General features: G+C 40.6%; 2 protein-coding genes across 4 annotated transcripts in view; one reads left to right on the top strand and one right to left on the bottom strand.

The window, feature by feature from the left end:
* Window positions 1–5,136, bottom strand: part of LOC136884714 (exportin-5) — a 34,307-nt gene extending 29,171 nt beyond the window's left edge. For all 3 annotated transcript variants that reach the window (XR_011018898.1, XR_010861416.2, XM_067156997.2), the window contains exon 1: window positions 1,459–5,136. Coding sequence is in view for 1 of the 3 variants with exons in the window: in XM_067156997.2 (XP_067013098.1) it covers window positions 1,459–4,701 (3,243 nt within the window). In the remaining 2 variants the exon portion in view is untranslated. The remainder of the gene's footprint in view (window positions 1–1,458) is intronic.
* Window positions 5,137–14,567: 9,431 nt separating this feature from the next.
* mRpL19 (mitochondrial ribosomal protein L19) overlaps window positions 14,568–27,404 on the top strand; it is a 30,016-nt gene continuing 17,179 nt past the window's right edge. The window contains exons 1-3 of the mRNA XM_067156846.2: window positions 14,568–14,709; window positions 22,889–23,116; window positions 25,018–25,152. Coding sequence (XP_067012947.2) covers window positions 14,637–14,709; window positions 22,889–23,116; window positions 25,018–25,152 — 436 coding nt within the window. The 5' untranslated portion in view covers window positions 14,568–14,636. The remainder of the gene's footprint in view (window positions 14,710–22,888; window positions 23,117–25,017; window positions 25,153–27,404) is intronic.

Below are 27,404 nucleotides of genomic sequence, written 5' to 3'. Positions count from 1 at the left end.
TCGGATTTTTGAAGGGAGGAAAAAAAAAAGTCCATTTGACACTCCATGTCGTACAATGTCGGCATGTAAAAGATCTCTGGTGACTCATTTGGTGTTTACCCAACAAAATTAATTAAATCTCAGCCATAAACGCCCAAGAGAGTTTCGGTTTACTCAGTCTGCCATCTAGTGGGCCTAGAATGAAATCGAATGTCGAAATTGACGAGCAGACAGCCAGATGGCGTCAAATTGAAATGTCTGCACACAGTACCCACGGCTCTACGATTATTATTATCATTTTTACTTTTATGTATGAACATTCTTATTGATTGACTCAGAGCACAGATATCCTATATGATTTTAAATCACTTCACTACCAGCTCTATGTTGTACTCTATGTTTTTAACCTCTGTCAACACGACTGTGTGTTTTTTCTCTTAGCCATGTTTTCTCACTAGTTTTAAGCCTATTTGATTTTCTATAATGTAAATGTCTAATCTTAGGGTACCATATATTTTAAGGACATTAGGTTTGGGGCCCTGACCCAAAATTGGTGTAAACTTCAATTTAAAAGCTATAATGTTCAGGGTATAAATCCTAACCAAAGTTACCATTTTTAACACTCTACCTATTTAATATATTGATGCACATCTACTTGATATGAAGAGTAATGGCATAAGTTGATACCACACTACCCAAGGTTTGTAACATTATAAGAAAGTGGAAATCATGCAAATCTTACTTGGAATTCCTTTTAGTGGATAGACATGTTCATTGCGATATCTAGGAACCCACCATCCCGCCCCCTAAAAGTAGCCTACATTTATTTTTATAATCTAAAAAAGAGCAGCACTCACCATTGTCCATTGGTAAAACACCAGCCATTAAAATTGACTTCGAACACTGAATTGGAAATGCACGTGGCAATATGAACGTTCTAAAACACTTTCTAACTAACAAATGTTTTAAACATAGCACAATGTTTTACATGTCTAACAATCTGAATCTCAGATATGTTTTGGATATGCTATCACGATTACAGTAGGCCACCAGAAATATTTTAGAATGTATATAACGTTATATTATATGTATTTTCATATTGGATTTAACGTTATGTTAAATGGCTGATGATGACCCAACTGTCCAGTCAAAACTAGTCCCGTGTGTATAATACAATAGTTTGTGAAAAATAAACTGGTATTGATTGGGTGGAACCAAAACCTTTGCCATGCAAATTTTAGAACCACAACAAACTCAAAAGTAAAAAATCCAACTTTAGGTCCCCTTCCGTGCAATGGGTCACATATGTATATTTCTCTTATAATAATTACATTTATTAAGCCTCTCACCTAATTTGACTCTTGTAATACCTTTAGACGATTATTACCTTCAATTTAAAACAAAAATAAAAATGAAGTCTGCTCAAGTAACCCATCCCACTGTAAGAAATGGCCTGTAAACAGTGTTGGTATACTTTACCTCAACAATATTGGGGAACTCTGGTCTGAGAATCTCGTATGCCACAATACCAAGAGTATAGAGGGAGCAGCTGTTTGTCTCATGTTGTCCATGTGTCTGGAGTCCTTGGAGTATGGAAGTCATGATGTATGAAGCAACAGGTGGAGTGAGACTGCCGTCTGTTGCCAACTTCCTGACGACAGGAGCTGCCAGCCAAGTGGCCATCATGCTGGCGATGGTGTCGTTCCAGGACAATGCTCGGAAGATACACAACACGATAGCCTGGCAGGTGGCTTCATGATGGAGGACGAGCGCTCCAACGTCGCTCACTTTGGTGTGAAGAATAGAGTTGTACCGTGGAGTTTCGTCCTGCTCCATGCTGCAATTGTTACCCACCGGCTGAACAGCCCCAACCAGCACCAATACCTTCAGCACATCTATATAATCTCGAGTGAGTAGACGAGTCATCATATCTTCTGTCACTTCCTGTTGCTCTGAACTCTCGTCATCTACCTCCTGCTGATGGGTTATGTACTGCCACTTGTTGTTGAGGCGTTGGAACATATACGGACAGAAATGTCCCAGCACAGGTAACAACACAGACTCGTAATATGCCGGCGGACAAGAAGACACAAACAGTTTAAGGAACTTGCCAACCAAGGGACGCAAACGAAAGTCAGGAACCAACTCTAAATTTGAGAAAACAGAATCTATGAGTGAAGGAGCTAGACCAACAAGTCCATAGAAGTCCTTGCCAAGATTAGTACAGGCACTCCCTAGGATCACGTTACAGTTGTCGTAGATCGCTGTTAGGAGAAAACGCATGCGCTCGACAGGCGTCTTGGTACGTTCTCGAGATGAGTCCAAGGTTTCACCGGGTGGTGGGTTGCCGGAAATCATCATGGAACGATCCTGCACCATAATAGTGAAGGACAAGCGATAGCCTTCTGATAATAAGCTAAGAGCAGCAGGTGTCCAAACAGCATTGAAAACTTTCACTAGTCCAAGTAGGGTTGGCAAGAGAGGGATAACGTGAGGTGCTGCAGGATTACGGAATTCGGGAGGATCACCAGAACAGAAGCCCCCTCTCATAGCACGGCTCACATCGTCAGGCCAAGTAGAATGCTTTACTGCAATCATCAAAAGTGTGCAGCAGCAATGCAAGTTTGATCGGTTCTGACTATACAGATCTTCCTTACTCACTTCAACAGCAGGCTGATCCAGTCCAAGGAAGGTCACAAACTCTTGTGGACTTTTGAATGCTTTACTGCCTAGCTCCAGCCAGCGTTTCTTCCAGAAGTTGACCATATCTTCAATAAATCTGGTTTGCCGTTCATAATCACAAAACTGATTGCATAGTAACAGAAGAGCTTCTTGTAGGGATACTTTGTCTCGCCATGCTAGATGGGTAGGGTCACTACTCAGACCTAGTATGGTACCATGGATCTGGTCAAATATGGGAAGCAAAGTTTCTGGATATTTCCGGCTCAATTTAACCATCAAGTTAGCAGCATGACTGTGCAAATTCCTCTCCTCCAAGCTAGGAACTTTTGAATCATGACCTGGCATAACATATACAAGAGCTGCAAATATTTTATCCAACACTTGCGGTAGTAAATGACTGGTGTTCTCATCATTTGGATTCAGACTGATGAAGACAAATAATGATGAGATACAAGATAAAAGTATGGATAATACCACAGGATGAGGAGTATTGTAGTTGAGACATGCAACCAGTAATCTGAGACCTTGTTCTACAATAGGTTGTCCAGCAACGCTCCTGATCGACGCCAATGTGCTGTCGAGGACTTGGGACATCGCTTCCCACTCAGGAAACCTATCTGTCTGTTCGGGCAATGCCTGGCAGAGGCACACCAATAACCACTTCTCTACATACGCAAAGGTCATGTGTGGTGAAACCAACGTAACCTGACGCACTGCCTTTAGTAGATCATGGCGGAAACGACCAAAGTAGATAGAAAATTCTTCTTCAGTAGCAAAATCCTTGCATAAGAATGCTAACTCTGCATTATTACCAAGAGAAGGATAGTCCACTTTGATAATCTTACGTGCAGTAGCTTGTAACCAATTAGGCAAATACTCCAAAAAACAGCTATCTTTCGAAATGGGATCACTTCTCATAAATGTCACCCAGACATCATTCACTGCATGAGTCAAAGTTAAACTAGGATGTTCAGTAAATCGTAAAATAAGAGACAGAAAAAGTTTAAAATAAACTGGCCTTCCAACTGTTCCAGAGTCCTTATCCCAAAGCCAGGAAAGCTGAGAACCTAGTCCCACAAGAACCTGAGCAAGCAGTTTGAGAAAAGCATAGTGAGATTCTCGATCATCATCAGAACTTTCAAAGCCCCTAAACATGCACTGTAATGCATCTTCACTGAAGAGAATCATCAAAGGTTTGCGATCAGCAATACGACCTCTACGGTTCACTATTTGTACTAAGCATTCTGCAGCAGGGATTCTGAACTCCTTTCGTGTTAGTAATAAACACAATATTTGCAATAATCGTCCATCTGCTACCATTATGTGGGTCATCGTTACCCATTCTACAAACCCTGTCAAAGTTTTAAGGGCAACATGTACAACACGAAGATGTGGTGTGGCCTCAGCAACATGACCAGAATCAATTTTCATCTGATAACTACTACAGTGATCTTCTGTAATCTTCAGAAAGAAGATAAATATATTGGCCATATTAGACATTAATGCCTGGTAGATATCTTTACGGCGCTGGTTTGATTCTAGAGTCTTAAGAAGTACTACATCTTCCACAAGGCGAAGAAACACTAAAAGAACTAACTCAGTCTGATTTTCTCCAAGTTTGCAAGCATCACTCAACTCTGTCAGCAGATTAGGCCACTGCTGCGGCCACTCACGCTTAATCATCTCCACAACCACTCGAGACAGAGCATCCTTGATGTGAGTCTGTTCCTGAGCAACACCAGTGTATAACAACTTCATAGCATTCTCTTTGATGTACAGTTTCTCTTCCTGAACAAGTTTATTCCAGCGATATTTAACGCAATGCTCAATCAGCTGCAAACCAAAATGCCGAACAAAATGTGACATACTCTCATTCTGAGCCAAATAAAAACCACACTGTGCGCATAATGGAGAAGTTTCTTTGAACTCTTCGTAGGCAGTGTACGCCTGCAAGCGCTGCTGTTGTGTAGCACTTGGGTCCATGGTCAATTCAATAGCACGGGCCATTTCAGTGGCCAGTGCCGTTAAATCTAATGCCATTGCTTTCACCTGATATACACTTTCAATGCACCAATGACAGTCATCGCATGTAAGAAGAAGAAAACACTTTTATAATCTGTTATAACCAAGAAACGCGTGGTCATGAATTGTTTTTTAGATGCGACAGTTTACACATATTTATTATAAGTCTTACTTACTATGAATGATCACAAAAATGTACATCACATAACATTTCCAAGTGCTATATTCAAAAGAAATCCGTAAGATTATGTTAGAGCTGATTCCGGACCATGTGATTCTGGCGTACGTGAACACGTATTTAAACAAATATGGGTCATTTTCAGTATGAGTTTACCCACTCAATGAAATGGGCTTTGAAAACGCATCTTCTAAGAATTATGTCAACATCTGAATGTAATAACTACTAAAAAAACGTGTAATTTTTACGGAACACGCAGGTTTAACCGCACTCCATGATCCCATACTTCTATTCCATTGTGATGATTGTGATTTGTGAACTCCATGGTTTGCAATCACAACAAAACAGATGAAGGTACCCACTCAAAGAATACATGCGGAGGATACTCTTTGGCAGCGTCGTTACTACAGGACTATCAGAATTCCAGTAAGTCAGTCGTGCTATTAACCTCATCTTAGTACAAATTAACATATTTCTATCTACACTCTAGAGATTATTATTATTATTATTATTATTATTATTATTATTATTATTATTATTATTATTATTATTATTATTATTATTATTATTATTATTATTATTATTATTATTATTATTCCTTCGCTCATGGAAATCTTATTCGGCGAATTTAGAAGCACTCTCATCCAGAAAAAATAATTGTCAAGCACATACTTGGTCTAACGTACCGATTTGGCTGGAACTTAACGGATTTCAAAACCATGCATGACCCCTTGTGCTGCCTTGTGCCCCACGGGCGTTGCCTACGAGATATAAAAGGCCGGGACATAGCTACTAATTTGTCGCTGAAAAAGCGACCAGACCGTGTTCACGGTTTGGCCGCTAGATGTCAGGTTTCCGTTCTGTTCTTGGCGAACGTTAACATTGTGATATGCGGAGTAATTGTGATGCTGTACCTCTCTGTATTTCGGATGACACTAAAAAAGCCTGAAAATTGACGTTCCATAGTTTCCCTTCCGAGTGCGGTTTAAGGGAGAAATGGAAGCAAACTATTTCTAGGCAAGGTGATATAGTAGGATCTCTTTAGATACTTAGCAATTCTTCTCATAAAACAGGTTTCAGTGTAAGCTCATCAATCAAATTTCCTTCTGTTTTCATTGTGTATCCTGTTCACAAACAGGAAAATGTCAAACGCAGAAAGCGTCCTGCTCCCAAAAATGATGCATTGCCATCAAAATTTAGTAAAACTTCCGATTCAGATAACCACGGACCAAGGGGGATGTTTTCATTCCCCTTCCCTTCGGGCCACCTAGAAGGTTACGCCTTCTCTCTGGCCAGGAGATTTGGCGGGGTTTGGGGGTTTGATGAGGTTGCAGCGTCTGTTCTCTTTATTGAGCTTTGTATTACATAGTTTGATTACAATTATGATTTAAAATGGGTTACAATACATAGATGGGTTTACAATTATGATTTAATACCAAGTTACAATACAGTTATTTGATAGTTATTGTTGGGAGTTGGAGAATAGGAGGTGGTTGATTTGTTGGTAGAGGGAGGAGAAGTTTAGCAGGGATGTGAGTAGAACATGGAGAAGGTAGGAACGGTTTTGTGGGTGGGGTTGGGGTTTGGGAAGCCGGGCGCGTTTGCGAGGAGTGGTATGACGAGAGGGGACTTGCGGGGGTGATCGAGATGGCTCCACTCGGTGGTGGCGGTCGAAGAGTTTCATCTCCTGCTGTATTAGTCGCTGAGCTGCTTCTGCTGTCTGGAGCTGGAGTCTCAGCATAAAGGTAGGTCCGGCTTCATTGTGGATTCTCGATGCACGTTGAAGGTCGAGTCCTGCGAGTCGTAGTTCCTGGCTGATGAGGTTTAGAGGTATGCCTGGGTTCACGCCCAGCACGACGCAGCTGGGGTTGCACTCGGGCGGTGGTGGTGGTGGTGTTCTGTTGCATTCGGGCGCTGGTGGTGGTGTTGTTGGTCTGGTTGTCTCCATTGCTTCCTCAGCGGGTGGCCGGGCTGTTGTGTTTGGTTGGCTGGTTGGAGTAGTGGAGATGGGAGACATCATGATTGGGGAGGGGTGGGTCATGACTGGTGGTTATGGGGGTTTTGGATGAGGTGAGGGTAGGATAGGTAGCGACAGTGGTGGTAATAGTAGTGGTAGGGGTTGTATATATATAAACTGGGGCTGTGGTGGTGGGGTGTAGGGAGGTGGCTGGATCCAGGTTTCGGAGACTGCGGTGGAGGAATGAATGCAGGCGGCCGGGTTCCCGGTTTCGGTTCGAAATCGTTTTCCATGTGTTTCGGGCTTGGTTCCACGATGTGTGGCCATCCTTGAATGTAGATTCCATATTTCAGCGCCTTCTGAACATCGTTCACCGTGGCAAGTTGAACTAGTACACTGTCTGTTGGTATGAAATTTTCTAGTATCCTGAATAGATTTGTTGCTGGGACGCCTCTGGTTTGGAGCGAACGGAGGAGTTCTCCGTCCGTGAGGGCGAGATCTACGCCTTTAATGACACAGTTTGGTATTTTGGGGAGGCCGACTTCCTGTTTGGTGTCTGGCCTAATTATGCTGGTTGGCACGGCAGGGTACGAGATTAGAGATGTGGTGTTCCCTGCCGTAATAAAAATAGACGTAGATCTGTTTTCCGAGTTTGGAGAAGCGATCGACCTCAGATAACGATGAACATACCATGTCTTCATACGACGGTCGCAAACGAAAAAGGAGTACAAGTCTTGTTTCTATATCAGGGAAAGTCTAAGAGTACCTATGTTAAATCTTAAAAAAAATATATATATACGGATGAGGAAATTAAATCTGTCAATTGAGAAGTTGGATACGTGTAATGAAATGAGAAAAAAAAGCTTCACGATATCTGAACTTGACCAAAAAGCAAACCAAATTGAAAAGCATGCTAAAATTGGTCATTTAAGAGCTTTATTCCTGTTAGAAAGAATTTAATCTCCTTCTTCTTTCTTCATCCGTTTACCCTCTCGGCTCGGTTTTACCCTCGGACTCAATGAGGGATCCCACCTCTACCGCTCAAGGGTAGTGTCCTGGAACACCAGACTTTGGGTCGGAGGATACAGCTGAGGAGGATGGCCAGTACCTCGCCCAGGCAGCCTCACATGCTATGCTGAACTGAGGCCTTGTGGAGGGATTGGAAGATTGGAAAGGACAGGCAGGAAAGAGGGAAGGAAGTGGCCGTGGCCTTAAGTTAGGTACTATCCTGGCATTTGCCTGGAGGAGATGTGGGAAACCACGGAAAACCAATTCGAGGATGGCTGAGATGGGAATCGAACCCATCTATACTTAGATTACCTCCCTAGGCAGAGCGGACCCCGTTCCAGCCTTCGTACCACTTTTCAAATTTCGTGGCAGGGCCAGGAATCGAACCAGGACCTCCGGGGGTGATAGCTAATCACACTAACCACTACACCACAGAGGCGAACACAAATTTAATTTTACAGGAAGAAAAAAGAGAAATACGGTGAAACGACGCTAAAAATTTGCGTAACGGGAATAACATCGATCACCAAACAGCGGCTTCAATACGAATGTCACAATATCAGATGTGCGGCGGAAAAGATTGGATCGCTGATAATTGGTGGAAGGGCGATTAAACCCAAAGTTATTTATGACCGCAATCTCGATCCGCTTATCGGATACTCTGAGGCACAATTAAAGGACTCGGTAAGAAGTGACAAACTCGCTATCAGATTTCTCTGCTTCTTTCGTGAAAACTACAGGCCAGTAAGTTTGACGTGCATTGTATGTAAGCTTTGGGAAGGCATTCTTTCTGATTATATTAGACATGTTTGTGAAATTAATAACTGGTTCGATAGAAGGCAGTTCGGTTTTAGGAAAGGTTATTCCACTGAAGCTCAACTCGTAGAATTCCAGCAAGATATAGCAGATATCTTGGATTCTGGAGGTCAAATGGACTGTATCGCGATTGACCTGTCTAAAGCATTTGATAGGATGGATCATGGGAGGCTACTGGCAAAAATGAGTGCAATTGGACTAGACAAAAGAGTGACTGAATGGGTTGCTATATTTCTAGAAAATAGATCTCAGAGAATTAGAGTAGGTGAAGCTTTATCTGACCCTGTAATAATTAAGAGGGGAATTCCTCAAGGCAGTATTATCGGACCTTTATGTTTTCTTATATATATAAATGATATGAGTAAAGGAGTGGAATCTGAGGTAAGGCTTTTTGCGGATGATGTTATTCTCTATAGAGTGATAAATAAGTTACAAGGTTGTGAGCAACTGCAGCGTGATCTCGAAAATATTGTGAGATGGACAGCAGGCAATGGTATGTTGATAAATGGGGTTAAAAGTCAGGTTGTGAGTTTCACAAATAGTAAAAGTCCTCTCAGTTTTAATTACTGCGTTGATGGGGTGAAAGTTCCTTTTGGGGATCATTGTAAGTATCTAGGTGTTAATATAAGGAAGGATCTTCATTGGGGTAATCACATAAATATGATTGTAAATAAAGGGTACAGATCTCTGCACATGGTTATGAGGGTATTTAGGGGTTGTAGTAAGGAAGTAAAGGAGAGGGCATATAAGTCATTGGTAAGATCCCAACTGGAGTATGGTTCCAGTGTATGGGACCCTCACCAGGATTACCTGATTCAAGAACTGAAAAAAATCCAAAGAAAAGCAGCTCGGTTTGTTCTGGGTGATTTCCGACAAAAGAGTAGCGTTACAAAAAATGTTGCAAAGTTTGGGTTTGGAAGAATTGAGAGAAAGGAGACGAGCTGCTCGACTAAGTTGTATGATCCGAGCTATCAGCGGAGAGATGGCGTGGAACGACATTAGTAGACGAATAAGTTTGAGTGGCGTTTATAAATGTAAGAAAGATCACAATATGAAGATAAAGTTGGAATTCAAGAGGACAAACTGGGGCAAATATTAATTTATAGGAAGGGGAGTTAGGGATTGGAATAAATTACCAGGGGAGACGTTCAATAAATTTCCAATTTATTTGAAATCATTTAAGAAAAGGCTAGGAAAACAACAGATAGGGAATCTGCCACCTGGGCGACTGCCCTAAATGGAGATCAGCATTGATTGATTGAATACTTATTTCGTTTAAGCATATTGTAAGAAATACGTTGTAGAAAATAAGTCAAACAATTGCTCTTGGTCTATCTTTGCTCTCATATCTGTTTGCTGACTTCAGAAATGAATTTTTATAGTTTTTCATATTCGAGCGTGTTGTAATGAGCGGGCGAGACAGATCAGTATAGAGAACTCTAGCGGCACTTGCCGGAAATATCTTGAGGACGGCGGTGAGGATGAGTCTAGTGTGCTGTATTTCCCGGCCTTGTGTATCTTGAAGGAAACGCCTCAGGTAAGGGCAGGATATTTGGTATATAGTTCCAGTTAACTCTAAGTTAAATCAAATGACTATCATCAACGAATTTCATTGAAGCAAAAGCCGTGTGATAATATATTTACCGTCCCAGAAATTGTTTTATTATTTCTTGGTAAGAATGTGGCACACGAATGTGTATTTTCTGTAATGAATAAGGTGTGAATATAGGGGGGAAACTTAACTAAATAAACTGCCTACTATAAGACAGCTATTCAGATGGTTAAAATGAATTTGAAATACAATACTTGGCGTTTCATGATTTTTTAAAAGGATACACAACTCGCTTCTGAAAAAAATCACGTAACTATGAAGAAATGGGCGGGGGGGGAGGGGAATTGACTTGCCATAAAATGGGGCGAAGAAAGGCAGGGGAACGAATGGGGACAGGAAAAAGGAAAAATTATTATTCTTCAACGTGTAAACTAGGAATTTATTTAAAGGAAATTTACATTTAAAAAAACTTTACATCTGTATAAAGTCAAGAGTTTATACAAAAATCAATTTTACAGGTTTGTCCAGCCTGTACAAGACCTAAAACAGCTGACTTTTTTATTTTCATGGTTAAGGAAAAGCTTAACTTAGTGAGAAAGTTGCATTACCTGTAACGGTGTGTTAGTGTTATAATTACATTGTTATATTCTTTGAACTACTTCTGAACAAGGTCTGTATGCACCGTTACCTACGCTATAATAGAAGGCCTGGACAAGCCGACACATTTTTGGGCGAACAAAGTACTTCAGGCAATGGTCACTTGGATCGCGTTTATGTTCTGTTGTTCTCATGTTCTGTCTATATCCTTACATGGAAGATTCATACAATAACGCGAAATAATACATTTTTATTATCATTATGCCCGGTGTGAATCAGATATAAATATATAAAACAACTTAGAACATACTAGACTTTCATCTTGCACTTGTTTATCATACAAGAATAAAGAATAGGGAAATAGGTCTAAATAGAAGTACTCACCCGATTTTTTCCTATTTCTATAATTTCAACACTGTTCTGTTCTGAGGCTTGTTCTTGAATTTGTTTAATAAATCACAGTTATTAGTCACTTTCTCTCATTATTATCAAGAACAGGCCTGAACATTTTTGTAGGTATAACCGTTGCCTACGCTATAATAGAAGGCCTGGACAAGCCGACACATTTCTGGGCGAACAAAGTAGTTCAGGCAATGGCCGCTTGGATCGCGTTTATGTTCTGTTGTTCTCATGTTCTGTCTATATTCTTATATTGAAGATTCATACAATAACGTGAAATAATACATTTTATTATCATTATGCCCGGTGTGAATCAGATATAAACATATAAAACAACTTAGAACACACTACATATATTTCTTTCATTTTGCACTTGAGTATCACACAAGAATAAGGAATTAGGCCTAAATAGAAGTACTCACACGATTTTTCCATATTTCTATAATTTCAACCCTTTTCTGCCCAGAGCTTTCTCTTGAATTTGTTTGATAAATCACAGTCTTTAGTCACTTTCTTTGCATTAATATCAAGAACAGGCCTGAAAAAGTCTGTAAGTATAACGTACGTGATGTGTGCTTGATCACAATCGCGGCACTGAAACGTCTCTTTAAACTTTGTTGCGGTAAGGAATTTCAGCTTTCGGACAAGGTTACATTTTCCGAGATATTCTAACGCCCGCGATGTAAATATTAATACATTTTAAAGAAGAAGACGAATTTGCGTCGGCACTTTGTCGGGGAGCAGAATTCCCCTCACAGTGCTTACACTGTAATCTGATTCGACAAAGTGCAAGCTACATATTCTGGAGTTATCGTTAGGAACCCAAAGAGATCCTTTTCTGTTGCCCTGTCGAGAAATAGTAAGCCTCCGTTTGTCCCCTAAACTCGGATCTTTAGGGAAAAGGTGAAAATTTATATATGTGTATATTTCTTCGCTGTGTCAGATGTGCAATTAGGCACGCAACAATAAACCTACAGAATGGAAAGAGAAACTTGACGGCAATTGGACCCAGGGGCTCAGTAATTTGGAGCGTGGGTTGGCGACCACGGGGCACTTAGCTGAGTCCTGGAATTTCTTCCACTTACTTGTGCCAGGCTCCTAACTTGCATGTATCCTATCCGCCCTTCCTTGGTCAACTCTGGTTCTTTGCCGACCCCGACGCTATTAGGTTTCCGAGGGCTAGGGAGTCTCATTTTCACGCCCTTTGTGGCCCTTGTCTTCCTCTGGCCGATACTTTCATTTTTCGAAGTGTGTGGTCCCTTCCAGTTGTTCTCTCTGATTAGTGTTATATAGAGGATGGTTGCCTAGTTGTACTTCCTCTTAAAACAATAATCACCACCACCACATTGACGGTAATTTGGAAGCACATAACTAAACAAATGTTAAGTGCATCTCAGCAACCATCCATATATTGCAAATCGTGAGACCAAATAAATTAAAAAGGGACAAAACTCTTCAATTTCACGTTAGATAAGGCCTTTCCTTATAAAACGAAGTTTAATATGTTATTTCTTCTCATAAAACATGTTGCAGTAACACACGTAATCATAGAATTCGCGTCAAACAACAGAACATAAACGCGAACCTAGCGGTGGGAATGAGAAAAACTATTACCCTGCTTTTAATGCAAGAAATTGGCTCTCTGTCCTGGCCTTCTAGTATCTAGTAGGCTTTGGTATAACCAACGTATTTGAAACGTCTTTTGGTGTGGTCGGATTTGGAGTATCGAGACGGCGGTGGTTCCAATGCGCACTGGCTAATGTCCCAATGCGCGAAAAGAATCTTTTGCTATGCTCCCTTACCGGCTTTCATTTTTTCCTCTCCATTCTAAAAAAGTTCGCATTTCATCCACTAATGCCTGTCCCAATTTTTATACTGATGGATCCAAAAATTCTTGTGGTGTCGGCGCTGCTTTTTATTACGAACAGACTCAGTATGCTGAATTGTTTCACTTATCGTCCCACTTTTCTATTTTTTATGCTGAACTCCTTGCCATACGATAAACATTACTGTACATAAAAAATTCATCCATACAATCTGCTAATATATTCACTGACTCTCTCCCCGTGCTCCAAACACTAAAATCTAACAAGTTTACGCTGAACTGGTATGTGTATAATGTAAAACATATCCTCTTCAATTTACACCAATTAGGTGTCCAAGTAACCCTTATTTTGATACCTGCACATAAGAACATACCAGGTAATGAACGAGCCGATCGATTAGCGAAAGAGGCTTCCCTATTATCTACAACCCCAGCTACATTTTCTGTTTCAGCCACAGATTTCATATCTCTCCTCAAATCACAACAACGACAATTATGGCAAAACACATGGACAAAATCTGCATGTCAGAAGGGCAAATTCTATCATAGTCTCCAACCCATATTACCTACTACTTTCTGGTATCATCACGCCACCTACACTCGTCGTCATATCATCAATATCATACGTCTTCGCTTTAACCATTCCCTCATACCTCTATATAAATTTCGATTTCGCTTACAACAGCATCCCCTACGTCATTGTGGATCTGTAGATGATGATATCAATCATCTCTTTTTCCAATGCCCATTGTACAACTCTCCTCGCCGATGCCTGTACTCCAGCTTAATACAATACAATTATCCACTCCCCTCGTCAATTGCATGTCTCGTATACAAGGCCTCTCCCACAATCATACGTATCTTAAATCGGTTCTTAGATCACTCTAATTTACAACTCTAACCCCACTTTCCCACAATACATTGACACTACTTACATATTTCATCATATTCTCATTTGCCTCCCGCCCTCCCTAACGCCTCCTCTTCAACCAAGACACATAGGTACCGTTTATTCTCATCTCCCCCTCCACCGATCGCGTGTACATTTTCATTGATGTTCATATCAACACACTGTCGCCCCTCTTCATCTTTTGTTTACGATTTCACTGACACTTTGCGCTCTCTACATCCCCCATATACGCTGCTCAGATATTTCTTTCCATCTGTCCAAAGTCCTACACTCTCACATATATCCACCCCTCCGTCGTTCCACTGCCCTCTCCAGCTTATCCCTTATATGTTGGCCCGGTGTGTATGTTTTGTAGAAGTCGCTGAGACGGCCACTCTAGCGTGAAGATTAGTATACCTTGTGTCCCTGTGCTTTTCCTATATCTCCTAGTCTTGTATACGTATTTCCTCACTCTCAGTTATTTAGGTGATACGTATTTTCCTGAACTACTTCAAGTGCTTCGAACCCATTTTGTGAGTCCGCTGCATGGTCTACTTCCCTCAATCTTCAAGTACAGTACTTCGTACTCAGAAAACATTGTAAACTGCGTTGGTGTACTACTTTATTGAAATCGTGTGCGCGTGTAGAACTAGTACAAATATAATACAGTATTGTGTCTGGGTGAAATAACGAGCCCAAATCAACTTCACGAACAGAACCAATGCGCGAAAGATGGCGATTGTGTTTGGAGTTCGGAGGTTATGTGTGGATTCGAAAGCGAGCATTTCATTTTTAATCAGAACAGGTAAATCAGGTTGCCTACTGCACGTAATACATTCTTTATATCTTATTTCTCGTGTGCACTTTGTGAGTCCTTCGAAGTTTACTTTTGGAGTAGTTCCTTTTTTTTTTTCTTTTCTTTTCTTTTCTTTTCTTTTCTTTTCTTTCATTCGCTGAATTGTATAATGTTTCGTACTTAATTTATAATGCAAATATATCTAACTAGCCACTGTATCGCGAAAAAGATTCATCTAACTTCATTGAATAGTCTCTATTTTGGCAACTGTGCGGGTAACACAGAACCCCTAGAGAAGGGAGTAAAATATAATTATAACTAAAAACGACCGATATTAGTGTTGAATCCATAGTTTTCGGGACTCCGGGAGTGACTTATTATCAGGAGACAAACTATGTGGAGGTATGACAACCCTAGCACCTGTAGGGGTGGTGATGGGAGGGGGTGAGATATATGAATAATCAAAAATAGTGTCGAACCCATAGTTCTTGGGGTCGCTGAGGTGAGTAGTGACACTCAGTATTTTTAAAAGTCGCAGTTCAGCCTCCTTTCGCATAGGTGTGAGAAAAGGTGAAAACCGAAGTTTCTAAAATGACCAAGATAATGGACGTATGTATGTTCGAACATAGCTCTCAACCAAAATTGATACAGGTATGACTATCTAGAAAAAATTCTGTGGGCAGTAATAGAACCCTAGTCCCTACGGTTAGGAGTGAAATTTAAAAATAATAAAAAACTCCCAATATTTGTGTCAAATCCATAGTTTTTGGGGTTGCTGACATGAACTGTGACACTCTGGATGCTATTCATGACAAAGTTCAGTCCAAATCAGCAGGTGGGTGAGAATGGGTGATGAAAAGAAAATGGAAAATAACAGAGTTTATGGATGCATGTATGTTCTAGCATACCTCTCAACCAAACTTAGCACACATATGACTTACCATCTGGAAGAAACTTTGAGGATCAGATAACTCTAGCACCCCTAGGGGCAGAGGTGAATTAAAAAAAATACAGAAAGAGGGGTGAAATTTAAAAATAAAACAACAAATAATGTACAGTCCATAGTTTTTGGGGTCTCTGAGGTGAATGACTCTCAGGATGTTGTTGAAGTCTAAGTTCAGCCCTGATTGGCATGGGGATGAGAAGGTGTGGAAAAGAAAATGTTCAAAATGATCAAAATTATGGATGTATGTGTGTTTCTTCCGGCATAGCCCTCATTCAAAATTGGTACACATATGACTTACTATCTGAAATAAATACTGTAGGAGTAAAACACCCCCTAGCACTCCACGGGAGGGTGTGAAATATAAAAATAAACAAAAACGACTGATATTAATGTTGAATCCATTGTTTACGAGGTCGTTGAGTTGAACTGTGACACACTCGATGCTGGTTAAGTCATACTTCAGCTGCAGTTAGTATAGAGGGTGAGAAGGGGTGAAAATGAATGTAAAATTAATCGAGATTATGGATGTAAGTGGGTATGTTCCAGAATAGCTCTCAACAAAACTTGGTACATATATGACTTATCATGTGGAAAAAAAAGTACTGTGGAGATTAAACATTCCAAACCCCACAAGGGGTGGGGAATGGGAGGAGATAACTTGTAAAAATAATGGAAAGGAACTGATATTAATGTCAAATTCATTGTTTATATGTCGCTGAGATGAATTGTGACCCTCTAGATACTGTTTAAGTCCACGTTCAGCTTACATTGAGACGGGACGCTGAGAGGGGCTTAAAAGTAAATTGTCTAAAATCACAGAGTTTAGTGTTGAATCCGCTGCTTTTGGGGTTGCAAGGGTCATCGATGACAATTTCATTGACAGTTAAAATAGTGTACATGTATCTATAACACGACGATTAAATACATATACCGGCAAGTTGGCCGTGCAGTTAGGGGCGCACGGCTGTGAGCTTGCATCCGGGAGATGGTGGGTTCGAGCCCCACTTTTGGCAGCCCTGAAGATGGTTTTCCGTGGTTTCCCATTTTCACACCAGGCAAATGCTGGGGCTGTACCTTAATTAAGGCCACGGCCGCTTCCTTCCCACTCCCAGGCATTTCCTATCCCGTCGTCGCCGTAAGACCTATTTGTGTCAGTGCGTCGTAAAACAAATTGTGAAAAAAAACAAAAAACATATAGTTATCACATACTACTGTATTTTTTGAAAGGATCAAACACTTCCCAGACAATTCAAGCTTCCACCAGGATGGAGTTTTACTTGAAAAACTTCAAATCAGACACATCTAAATTACTCTTAAACTACATAATATATCGCAAAATATCAATCATCATCTCAAGAAGGAATTCTATAAAAATTCACTTCATACATAACTGACTGGTAATACAAATCTTAAGGGTAAACATTCAAAAAGTATCCGGGCAACGCTGGGTACTGCAGCTAGTCAAGATATAAAAAGGAGGCTAATCACAGTCAGTTAAGTGAGTGGGATGGCAGCAGTGCTTGTTGTCATCAGTTTCACACCGGAGTCACATCGTTGTGTACTGAGTGGAGTACTGTATGTGAACCGAGGTGGAGTCAGTGTGTGGAACAGAAGGTGTGAGCAGAGTTGATGCAGTTTTATAGCGTGACAAGTTGAAGTAAGACCCTGGAAGCCAAGTGATATACGTGCTAGTTCCGTCACCTGGTGTAACAGAAAGAGCAGGGAGAGTAGACAGTGAATGCGCTGTTGCTATCTCTCTCCTTTCACTGTGAACAACTTTGTTTTTAGCACTTGCCATTACTTAACACCACGGAGATAATATACTTCTTATAGGATAAAATATTGTATTTCAACAAAGACGTCAGTGAAAATCTCGCACTGAATATATTACAGCACTCGGTGTACAAGAAGTGGCAGCACTGGGTATTTAGGCCTCGGGGTTGCCAAGCTGTGCGTAATGACAGACAAAGCACGGAAACAGGAACGTCTCCCACGAGGGCTAGAACTGACTTGTGGTCACTATTCGACAACATAGAGCAATCTTCACTTTGACTGGCTCGTGGCGAGACACTCCCCTGTACAGATTAGAAAACTATTCGTCTTGCATGACTATGGACAGGAGGGCAGAAGGGAGTTATTTGACGTTCGCATTTCTTGCATTGTTTCACTTCGAGTTGCTGAGCTCTGTCATTGTTGTGAGGAGTATTGTAGTGATCATTAGCACTGTTGTGTTGTTGCTGTTTTTTAAACTCTGAACATTATAGTTTTTAAATTGACATTTTGGCTGATCTTGGTTCTGCCCGGTGGTTGTGCATGTAAAATGACATCCAGCCAATCCCAAGCTGCCATCCATATCTATTTATATTGGTTGAGCGCGATTGCAAAACCTAGTTATCAACTTAGTGTACTTTTACCACATGGTTAAGCTACCTCGCTCAGTGTTTGCGGTATTCGGTACATTTCGTGATCTTTTGCACTTTATTCAGTAATATATCACAAACATCTAGGCGCAGAATGACTGTCGTTTGTTTCTTTCTCGCGGACAGCATGATCGAATGGTGCACAAGGCGGCCAACCTGTCTAATTAGGAACTAAGTCAGATGTAAAGATAGGTTACAGCTATTAAATTACCTTTTTCTCTTGCCTTGAAGACAGTATGCTCTGCGGCCATAGCAAAAATCCTCTCGAAAGGGAGTGTGGCCTCGAATGGGGCACTGTTTTGTTTTCATCACAGAGATTGGCCTGGATGGCTACTAAATGACCTTTTTATCTTGCCGTGTGGACACTATGTACCACAGCCATAGAAGTCCCTCGTCTAGTTTATGAACTGGCAAGAGAACAATACTCTACTCAGAAGATCTATGGGGCATTCATCTTCAGTTAATAAGTCGTGATGGAAGACATCTTAAAATTCATAAAAACTGGACGAGTTGGCTGTGCGGTTAGGAGCGCGCAGCTGTGAGCTTGCATCTGGGAGATAGTGGGTTTGAACCCCACTGTCGGCAGCCTGAAGATGATTTTCCGTGGTTTCCCATTTTCACACCAGACAAATGGTGGGACTGTACCTTAATTAAGGCCACGGCCGCTTCCTTCCCATTGTTAGGCCTTTCCTGTCCCATCGTCGCCATAAGACCTGTGTCGGTGCGACGTAAAGAAAAAAAAAATCATAAAATGTGTTAAGAGACCTGATAAAATGAAATTTTAAAGATATGTAACAGATTTTACAAAATAACTTAAAAACAACATGCAGCATCTTTCTTTGAGTATATCTTCTTAATCAAGTTGGCTGGTGGTTACAGTATGAAAGTCTCATAACAAGCAGAACCATTGCTATTTAAAAGGCTGGAGGGAACCCCTCTGTCATGTGGTAGGGGTTGATACCTGACAGAGTCCACACGTCCACCTATTGTTTAATCCCAGGAACTAACTGAGAACCACTTTAATCCATTCAGCGAATGGAAAGGGGAGGGGATTACCTACACGACAGTCTGCTTTGGCCTCTGCTCAGCAGAAATAGCCGTGTTTCAGGATTTTATCGCTCGATGAGGACGTTGTCCACTCTAAATAGGATCATTACAAGCAACAACCTTTAACAGCTCCATTTTAACATCCATATTGACTTGAAATCAAGTTGAAAATATTTAAGAATACACTCAAATATTCTAATTAAGAATCCATCTGTTCAGTACATGCTGTTACCTTAAACTAGTACTGGTTTTGTCCTTCTAGGGAACATCAGCTGGAGTAATCTATCTAAGTAGTGACTTATTCCCTGACTTCGCGTACCAATTTTCGTTAAGATACGACCACTAATAGCATAAATATTTGAGAATTAAATTGTAGGCCTTCCCCTGAACTACCATTTCACTCGGCGTGAATACAACTTTGTATGGCCTAGATTATAGAGACTTATCCCCCGAATTTGCATACCGATTTTCATTAAATTCTCTTCAGCCATTTTCTCGTGATGCATGTACATAGAGACAGACAGAAATTACGGAAAATTATAAAGGGCATTTCCTTGTTACTGTGGACACGACTGATAGAGAAATGCCATCCTTTTTAAATTCTGAGCAATGTACAGACAAAACTCTTATTTTTTATATATATATATATATATATATATATATCACCACCTACAATCAGAGATATTTTAACGCAACATACTGCAATATATTTTACTTCCATTTTTCATTAGACATCCGGATGCTCTAACGTAACACCTTTGTAATTTTGTCTAATGACTATAAATATTGTGTGCTAGCTGATGATGGCCAAGAGAGGCCAAAACCGGTACTAGTGCAATAATTCATTCACAATAAATAGTATTGATCGGTGGAATATTTTTCTTGTCTATTACTAAGTCCCTATCAGTTTCAAGTCACAAGAAAATGGGTTAACAGAATTTAATGAAAATCGGTACGTAAAGTTGGAGAATAAAGAACTACAGTCTACACTGTAAATGATTTTATAAGATGCCCTAATATCACAGAGTCGAAAGAAAACTAATTGTGAAGGCCTAGAATATAGAAAGATCATAAAATTCATCAACAATAACATTACATTGACCATGTTTGTTGTGATGTGCTTTGTCTTTTCTTGCCACTCAACTCTGATAGATAAGATTACTGCTGTGCACCGAGTATAATTTAAAATTTGCTTCACATCGCACTGGCACAGATAGGTCTTATGGCGGATAGGATTACTGCTGTGCACCGAGTATTATTTAAAATTTGCTTCACATCGCACTGGCACAGATAGGTCTTATGGCGATGGCTGGACAGGGAAGGGCCAGGAGTGTGGTGGAAGCGGCCATGGCCTTAATAACGGTACAGCCCTAGCATTTGCCTGGTGTGAAAATGAGAAACCACGGGGTACCATCTTCAGGGCTGCCGACAGTGGGGTTCGAATCAACTATCTCCCAGATGCAAGCTCACAGCTGCGTGGCCCTAACCACGGCCAACTCGCCTGGTCGTACCGAGTGTAACAGCGTGTCTGAATATTGGTGGGAAGTAGCTGGGGAGTTAGATAACTTTCTTCTTTAGCATGCCGTTCCTCTGGTTCATAAATTTTCTGATACTGCAGGTACGTAACACACTGGTTCATAACAGCATTCGAGCTATTCAGTCTCTAGCTCTGGAACTTTGGACTGTTACATTGGCACCGTAGTATTCTTCGTTAAAAGTGCGAAAATGTGGGGTTTTTCATTTGATCAGTTATTTTATATGATAACATTGCTTTTAATCGCTACTTTCCTACTGGCGTTTTTTTTTTAATGACCTATGTTGACTTCAGTTAGGAAAACCACGAAGTCGGTCTTTCTGAGAACCCATAGCGAAGCATGGGTACATCAGCTAGTATCCATATATTCACCAGATTAAAAAAAAAAAAAAAAAAAAAAAAAAAAAAAAAAAAGAGAGAGAGAGAGAGAGAGAGAGAGATTTATAACCCTCAAACCTCAGCACTGGTGAGTTCACATTTTTCGTTTGGCCCAACAACAGAGGAAATGCTCTTGAATCAAAGACCCACGGCCCATTCCGTTATTAACACACTTCATTTTGACATTAAATCAAGAAGCTATTTGCATGGGCATTCAACATGTTAAACACCAAAGAAATTTAATCAATAATATTGTTATTCTCACCTCTAATGTAAACATCACATGGCACTTAGTACCTTAATGTAATCAAGAGACTGCAAATCCCGAATCAAGAGTTTTATGGATCAACGATTATTGATTATTCAACTACAAGAGAGAACATAAATTTTAATGTTCACAATGTATCATCCAGTTTTAAATGTTATGTTTTATCTCATGATTCTTAGCTTGTGTCTCACCATTTATGTTCTTATATTTGACAGCCTGTTTTAGGCACCTAAAAATCCGAGTTCTGGTTACAGTAGAACTTTGATAATTCTAAATCAGTTAATTAAAAAAACTGCCTAATTCAAAGCAGCCCTCATTCCCAGAAACATGAGGCCAAGTTTTGCACGTTATTTAAATGGTTTCATTCATAATTCGAAGAACATTGTTGGTCCCATTACTGAAATTAACGTTTAATTCTAAACTGCCTTTACATCAGAAAAAAAGTGTTTTTCAGTGTAATTTAAATTTGAAATTTTTCCGTGTCGCAATAGAACTCGTCAAGTTTTAGTGTACAGTTACATATTTCGTAGTTATGTCTTTTTAGTACTGTATTTTAGTTTATTGTTAGTTACGGTATTTTAGTTTGGGGTACACGTGTTCGTTTTTATGTTGCATGTTTGAGTGAGCAATATCCCTGTTAATGGTGAGGTTAAGGGGAATGGGAAATGAACTGGCATTACTGATGGGATTGGAGTTTGTGTTCAGAGGGGTGGCTTCATCACTTTAAGGAACGCCACAATATCACGTAGCAGGCAGTGTGCGAAGAAGCAGAAACCATGAAAACTGGCGAGGCAGACAGGTGGCACTGAACAATATTGCCAGTGCCGAGCCCAAATGGCCTTATGGTAAAGGAAACAAATCGTACAAGGGTGGCGTCACTCTCCTGTGTTGCAATGCAGACGGAAGCGAGAGACTTCCTCCCCTTGTCATAGGAAACTTCGATGAACCACAATGTTGTAAGGGCATCCGCCACTTTTCGTGCAAGTCCAAGGTATCTAAAGATGCAAACAGTACAGTTATCCAATGAATAAAATGCTTGCACAGGGAAGCCAGCATAATTTCTTCTCATCTTTGAATTGTGTTTTTTTTTTCCCTTTCTTTTTCTGCGTGAGGTTATGTTTGCCAGTGATTTATCCAAGTGCATTATTTGATTACTGTAAATGCACCTTGTTGGATACATTTTGGAAATAAGTTTTTTTCCATAACATTTGAAAGATTTCAACTGTGAATTAAGGTTAATTGCATGCAGTAACAGGTCTTAGAATGTTTTTGTAATGCAACAAGGGTTGGCATTTCTGAATTACGAGTTAGCAGCTAATTTGAAATCGTGTAATTCGAAGTCCTATTTTTGTGTCCCAGCAACTTCAAATTAACGAGGTTTTACTGTATAACTAACAGTTAGTGTTTGTTCACATCGTGTTTTGTGCATTGTGCATTTGTTATGTTGTTAGGTGTGTTAAACATTCGACCATCAGATGCAAGAACAGCGCAGCGTAGTGAGGGGAGAGCAGGAGGGAAGGTGGCATGACGTCAGTGTTCTTACGACATCTTCAGCAGAATAAATAATGTAAAACTGATGTCCTGTAATTTTTCAGCTATTAAGGAGCGATTGTTCCTCTCGACTGCTGCCAACAGTGCCGTAGAAGATAGAGAGCAGCTTCCTGAAGGTCGCAAGGAGGTCGCACCATTGGAATACAGATTCCTCTATCCGGAGTTTCTGCCCGATCCAGCCGTCGACAAACGCAATGTTCTTCGAGAGAAGTTGGAAAGACTTGATATGGTCCAGAGGAGAAGTCAGATTGACATTCCTGAGTTTTATGTTGGTTGGTATTAGTGTTTTTTTCTCTTACGACTTTTCTGAACAGAAATATGGTAGGTCTAGTGAAAACAAGGGATAGCCCCATGTATATATATAAGATGTTTCTTAGACCTTTGCTTTCAGTTACAATATTAGTTACAAAAGGCATAAATAATACTGTTCTTGTTCTTAAAGATGCTCTATCAAAAATGCTTTAGCTGTGTCCAAGTAGGGGATGGAAGGTTAAATTGGTTTGAAACCAAAAGAGGAGTCCAACAGGGATGTGCCTTGTCACCACTCCTGTTCTTCATCATCATCATCATCATCATCATCATCATCATCATCATCATCATCGATCGGATCATAAAACCCATAAAAAAACATTGCAAAGAGCCTAACGCACTAATATTTGCAGATGATGGTCTGATCTGGGGAGGAAATGGAGCAGAAGTACATGAGAAACTAAATCTTTGGTTGGCAAGTTTAAAGAATATGGACTAAACATGTTGAAATGACTATCAACAGGAAGGGAACAGATTCAAACATTTCTTTCTGGAGGAAACTCTGTTACAATCTGTCTGTAACTTCAAATACCTTGGAAGCATCATTTCAAACGGTAACCCAAGAAATACTTAATAGGACTCCGAAAGCTTCTCAATTTTATTTTCAAGTGAGAAATCTACTCTTGGTTTGATAAAATACCCCAGTGTAACCGGTTTTCAGTGCTTACACGACACATAGTAAAGAGAAAGGAAAAAAATAAATTACATAGCACTTTAACACCTTTAGCACAAACCAAAACATCAGGTAATAAACTGCATCAAGTCTAAACAAATGAACATCAGGTTGGGTAACGTGACGATTATAATAAAAGATGTGGAGCAGGCATGAAATCCCTACCAGGGCCATGGGGATACGTAGGTTGCGGTTTTTAAGAAAAATCAACGGTGATCTCTTAATCTGTTAATATTTTATCCAAAATAAACATTACAAAGAAAATTCGAAACAAAATCCAGTTACGTTATCTCAAAACAACAAATTAGATGTAATTTGCCAAGGGCTTTTCTTTTAAGTCAAAGAGGCTAACCAAAGATACCTTAACATAATGTAACTTCCAGAATACATCGTCATTTCCTCCAGGCACTGGTCAACAGTTAATCCACGAGCAAAACTGTAGCGGATAATTGCGCGATATTCACCTTTAGACCACACTGACATCTTACCTTACTTTCAATCCGACTGCTTGGTAACAACTGGTGTGAAGATCGCGCCTTGCTGTCTTCTAGACAGGTTTTCACCCCTCTTTTCATCCCTCACCATAACAGGGGTATCCAGCCAACCGTTTTTCCGTATTGCAAAACTTTCCTAGTGCCCTTTGTATGGCGCCACACGGCACCCAACTTCTTAAAGAAATTAATGTCAATGGAAGACAACAAAAGATCAGCAGTTTCTTCAAACCAGTAAGCATGTCAATTGCAGCCAGTGAAGGTGTGCCTTGGTTGCCATGTTCTAATTCTGTACTGCACTAATTATTCTGTATTTTGTAGTACCTAATACTGTATTACATTATATCTTGTATACTAAATAACCTTTGTATTTTTTTCACATTTAAAATACTGTACTGTGTATGTTCTTTTTACTGAGCAGAGTGTTTAGGTATGTACCTTGGCTCATATCATAAGTTATTTTGGTTAATCCAGACTTTCGTTTATTTGGACAACCTAGAGTCTCAATAATGTGGTTCTACTGTACATAAGAAAATAAATTGAAAAAATCACTTTTTCTGGACCCCCCAAAAGTGTTTATCCTGCCTTAAGTGTATGCTGTAGTGTTACAGAATGCAATATAACAGTACTAAACTCACATGCTATGCAGAACTATATTTTTAACATTTCCTTTCTCATATTATTTGTTTGTGTATTCCAGGGAGTGTGTTGGCTGTAACGTCTTCCAACAAACATGCTGTTGGAAAAACCAGTCGATTTGTTGGCATCTGCATCAGTCGAGCAGGATGTGGTTTGCGGGCCAGTTTCATCCTCCGGAATGTTGTAGATAATCAAGGTATGCCCCTCACCTATGTGATATAGAAATTATAATAATAATCATATATTATGTAGAAAGATAGGAACCTGAAAAAGTGCAAATGAAATGAAAATCCACAGCCTGTTTCCAGTCATGTGACCAGGTCAGGAATGAATGAATGAATGAAGCCCCCAATCTAGCGGCGAGCATAGGAATTATGCCAGCTGCCGAAGCCTATCGCATTACCCTGGAGCAATGATTAATGACTGACAGATGAAATGATACTATAGGTAGGCCGGCGTAAGGTTGCACATGACAGCTGCGCACAATGTTGGTCACACTGCAATGGCGCACGAAGCGATGTTGCTGCCGCAATAACAGCTGATTGCACGACACGCGAATTCTTAAAAACATGAGAGAAATGCTTTTAATGTCATCGCGATGATACACAATACAAATGAAATCGGCCGATAAAAATCGAATTTTCAACACAACGATTAAGTTTACAATAAAATATTTCATCACACAAAATGATACGAGATACATATACTACGAAGTTCTTATTATCGCGACGTTAGAAAATACGGAAGAATTCGGCCGACAAGAATCTCACTTTAAATACACCAATAAATGTTAAAATAATATAAAATCCATAAAATTTACGAAAATACAGAAAATTTATTTTCATTTGCTGGCAGGACCTAGTGTTTACAGTGCACTATGTCTTCTGGTATGGGCTAGAGCAATTTTGTTACTTTCACTGATCTGTCTCTGTCTTATCCTTGGCTTTGACAATATGAAAGTGACTGAGGTATGAGTGATGCTAGTAATGCCATTCCTTGTGCAGCCAGTCCCTGCTATGAATGGTGTGAAAACATTGTTCATAGGGCCAGTTGGTGCATGCATTTCAGTGGGCTTGGCAGTCTGATATGTAATAGGAACTTCTGGCTCGGTGAGGAAAGCAACGGGAAACTACCTCACTCCTCATTTCCCTAGTACGCCTCTTCAGTGATGCCTAGGCTATCTATGACAGCTGATGACAGAGCTGTTGGGGATCCAACCAGCCTTAGGGCTGAAGACTGAACATACATACATACCTGATTCATACAGGTAGAGGCTCGATGCCATCACTGCCGTTGCCTTCGTTGTCATTGGCATCGTCGTCCAGGCAGATCATCAACTCCTGACAGTCACTGATGACGGCATGTATTGCCATTGCTGAGTTTATGGAGCCGGCCCCGTGGTGTAGGGGTAGCGTGCCTGCCTCTTACCCGGAGGCCCCGGGTTCGATTCCTGGCCAGGTTAGGGATTTTTACCTGGACCTAAGGGGCTGGTTCGAGGTCCACTCAGCCTACGTGATTAGAATTGAGGAGCTATCTGATGGTAAGATAGCGGCCCCGGTCTAGATAGCCAAGAATAACGGCCGAGAGGATTCGTCGTGCTGACCACACGACACCTTGTAATCTGCAGGCCTTCGGGCTGGGCAGCGATCGCTTGGTAGGCCAAGGCTGTTCAAGGGCTGTAGTGCCATGGGGTTTGGTTTGGTTTTTCGATTTTATGAATGTTGCGACATGGCTTAACTTTCTTCCTCCACAAAACCGCACCCTTTCGAGCAGTACTCTCCCGGAATAGTCCTTCCACTTCAGTAATTGTGAAGGACTTGTTATTAGTGTGTATGTAATGTTTTAATTCACCCCACACCGTACCGCTACCAACTCAATGAGGTTAAAGTGACAGTTGTACGGCGACAACCTAATAACCTCGTGCCCTTGATCTTTCGCTACCTCGTCGACTAATATTTAGTCATACACATATGCGCTGGGATATTTCTTTACTGCAGCCATTTCACTAACAGTTCTTTACGGGCGGTCGAAGTAGGGGTCTTGTCCGTTATTACGGAGTGTCATAACAATGACAGAAGGGACTTTGAGCTGTAATAATCGTACACGTCTCTTCGTATTGCATCAGCCTGGAAAGACTCAATTCCTGTTACAGGAGATAGCTTAATTCGGTTCTTTCCCAGATTGCTGTGAAACAAGTCCCTACTATCAGCCCCGTTTGCGCTACTGCTATGTTCCCCAGTCCCTTTTTCCTTCTGTTCTAGGAGGCGAACTCCTGTCTGAATAACAGTACACTTTGAAAGCCCTGATGTTTGACATATGCATTCCACAACTTGATCTGCAGGAACAGAACGACTGTTATACAAGTGTACGAATTTCCTCTCCCTCTCATAAAACTCACGAGTTCTCCGTACTAATTCTAATGCCTGACTATTAAGGGCCACTCCGCGG

Source organism: Anabrus simplex, chromosome 13 (genome assembly GCF_040414725.1).
Source record: "Anabrus simplex isolate iqAnaSimp1 chromosome 13, ASM4041472v1, whole genome shotgun sequence".
NCBI classification, from domain to species: Eukaryota; Metazoa; Arthropoda; class Insecta; order Orthoptera; family Tettigoniidae; genus Anabrus; species Anabrus simplex.
Note: the sequence above shows the minus strand (reverse complement) of the source record. Positions and strands in the feature narration are given on the sequence as shown.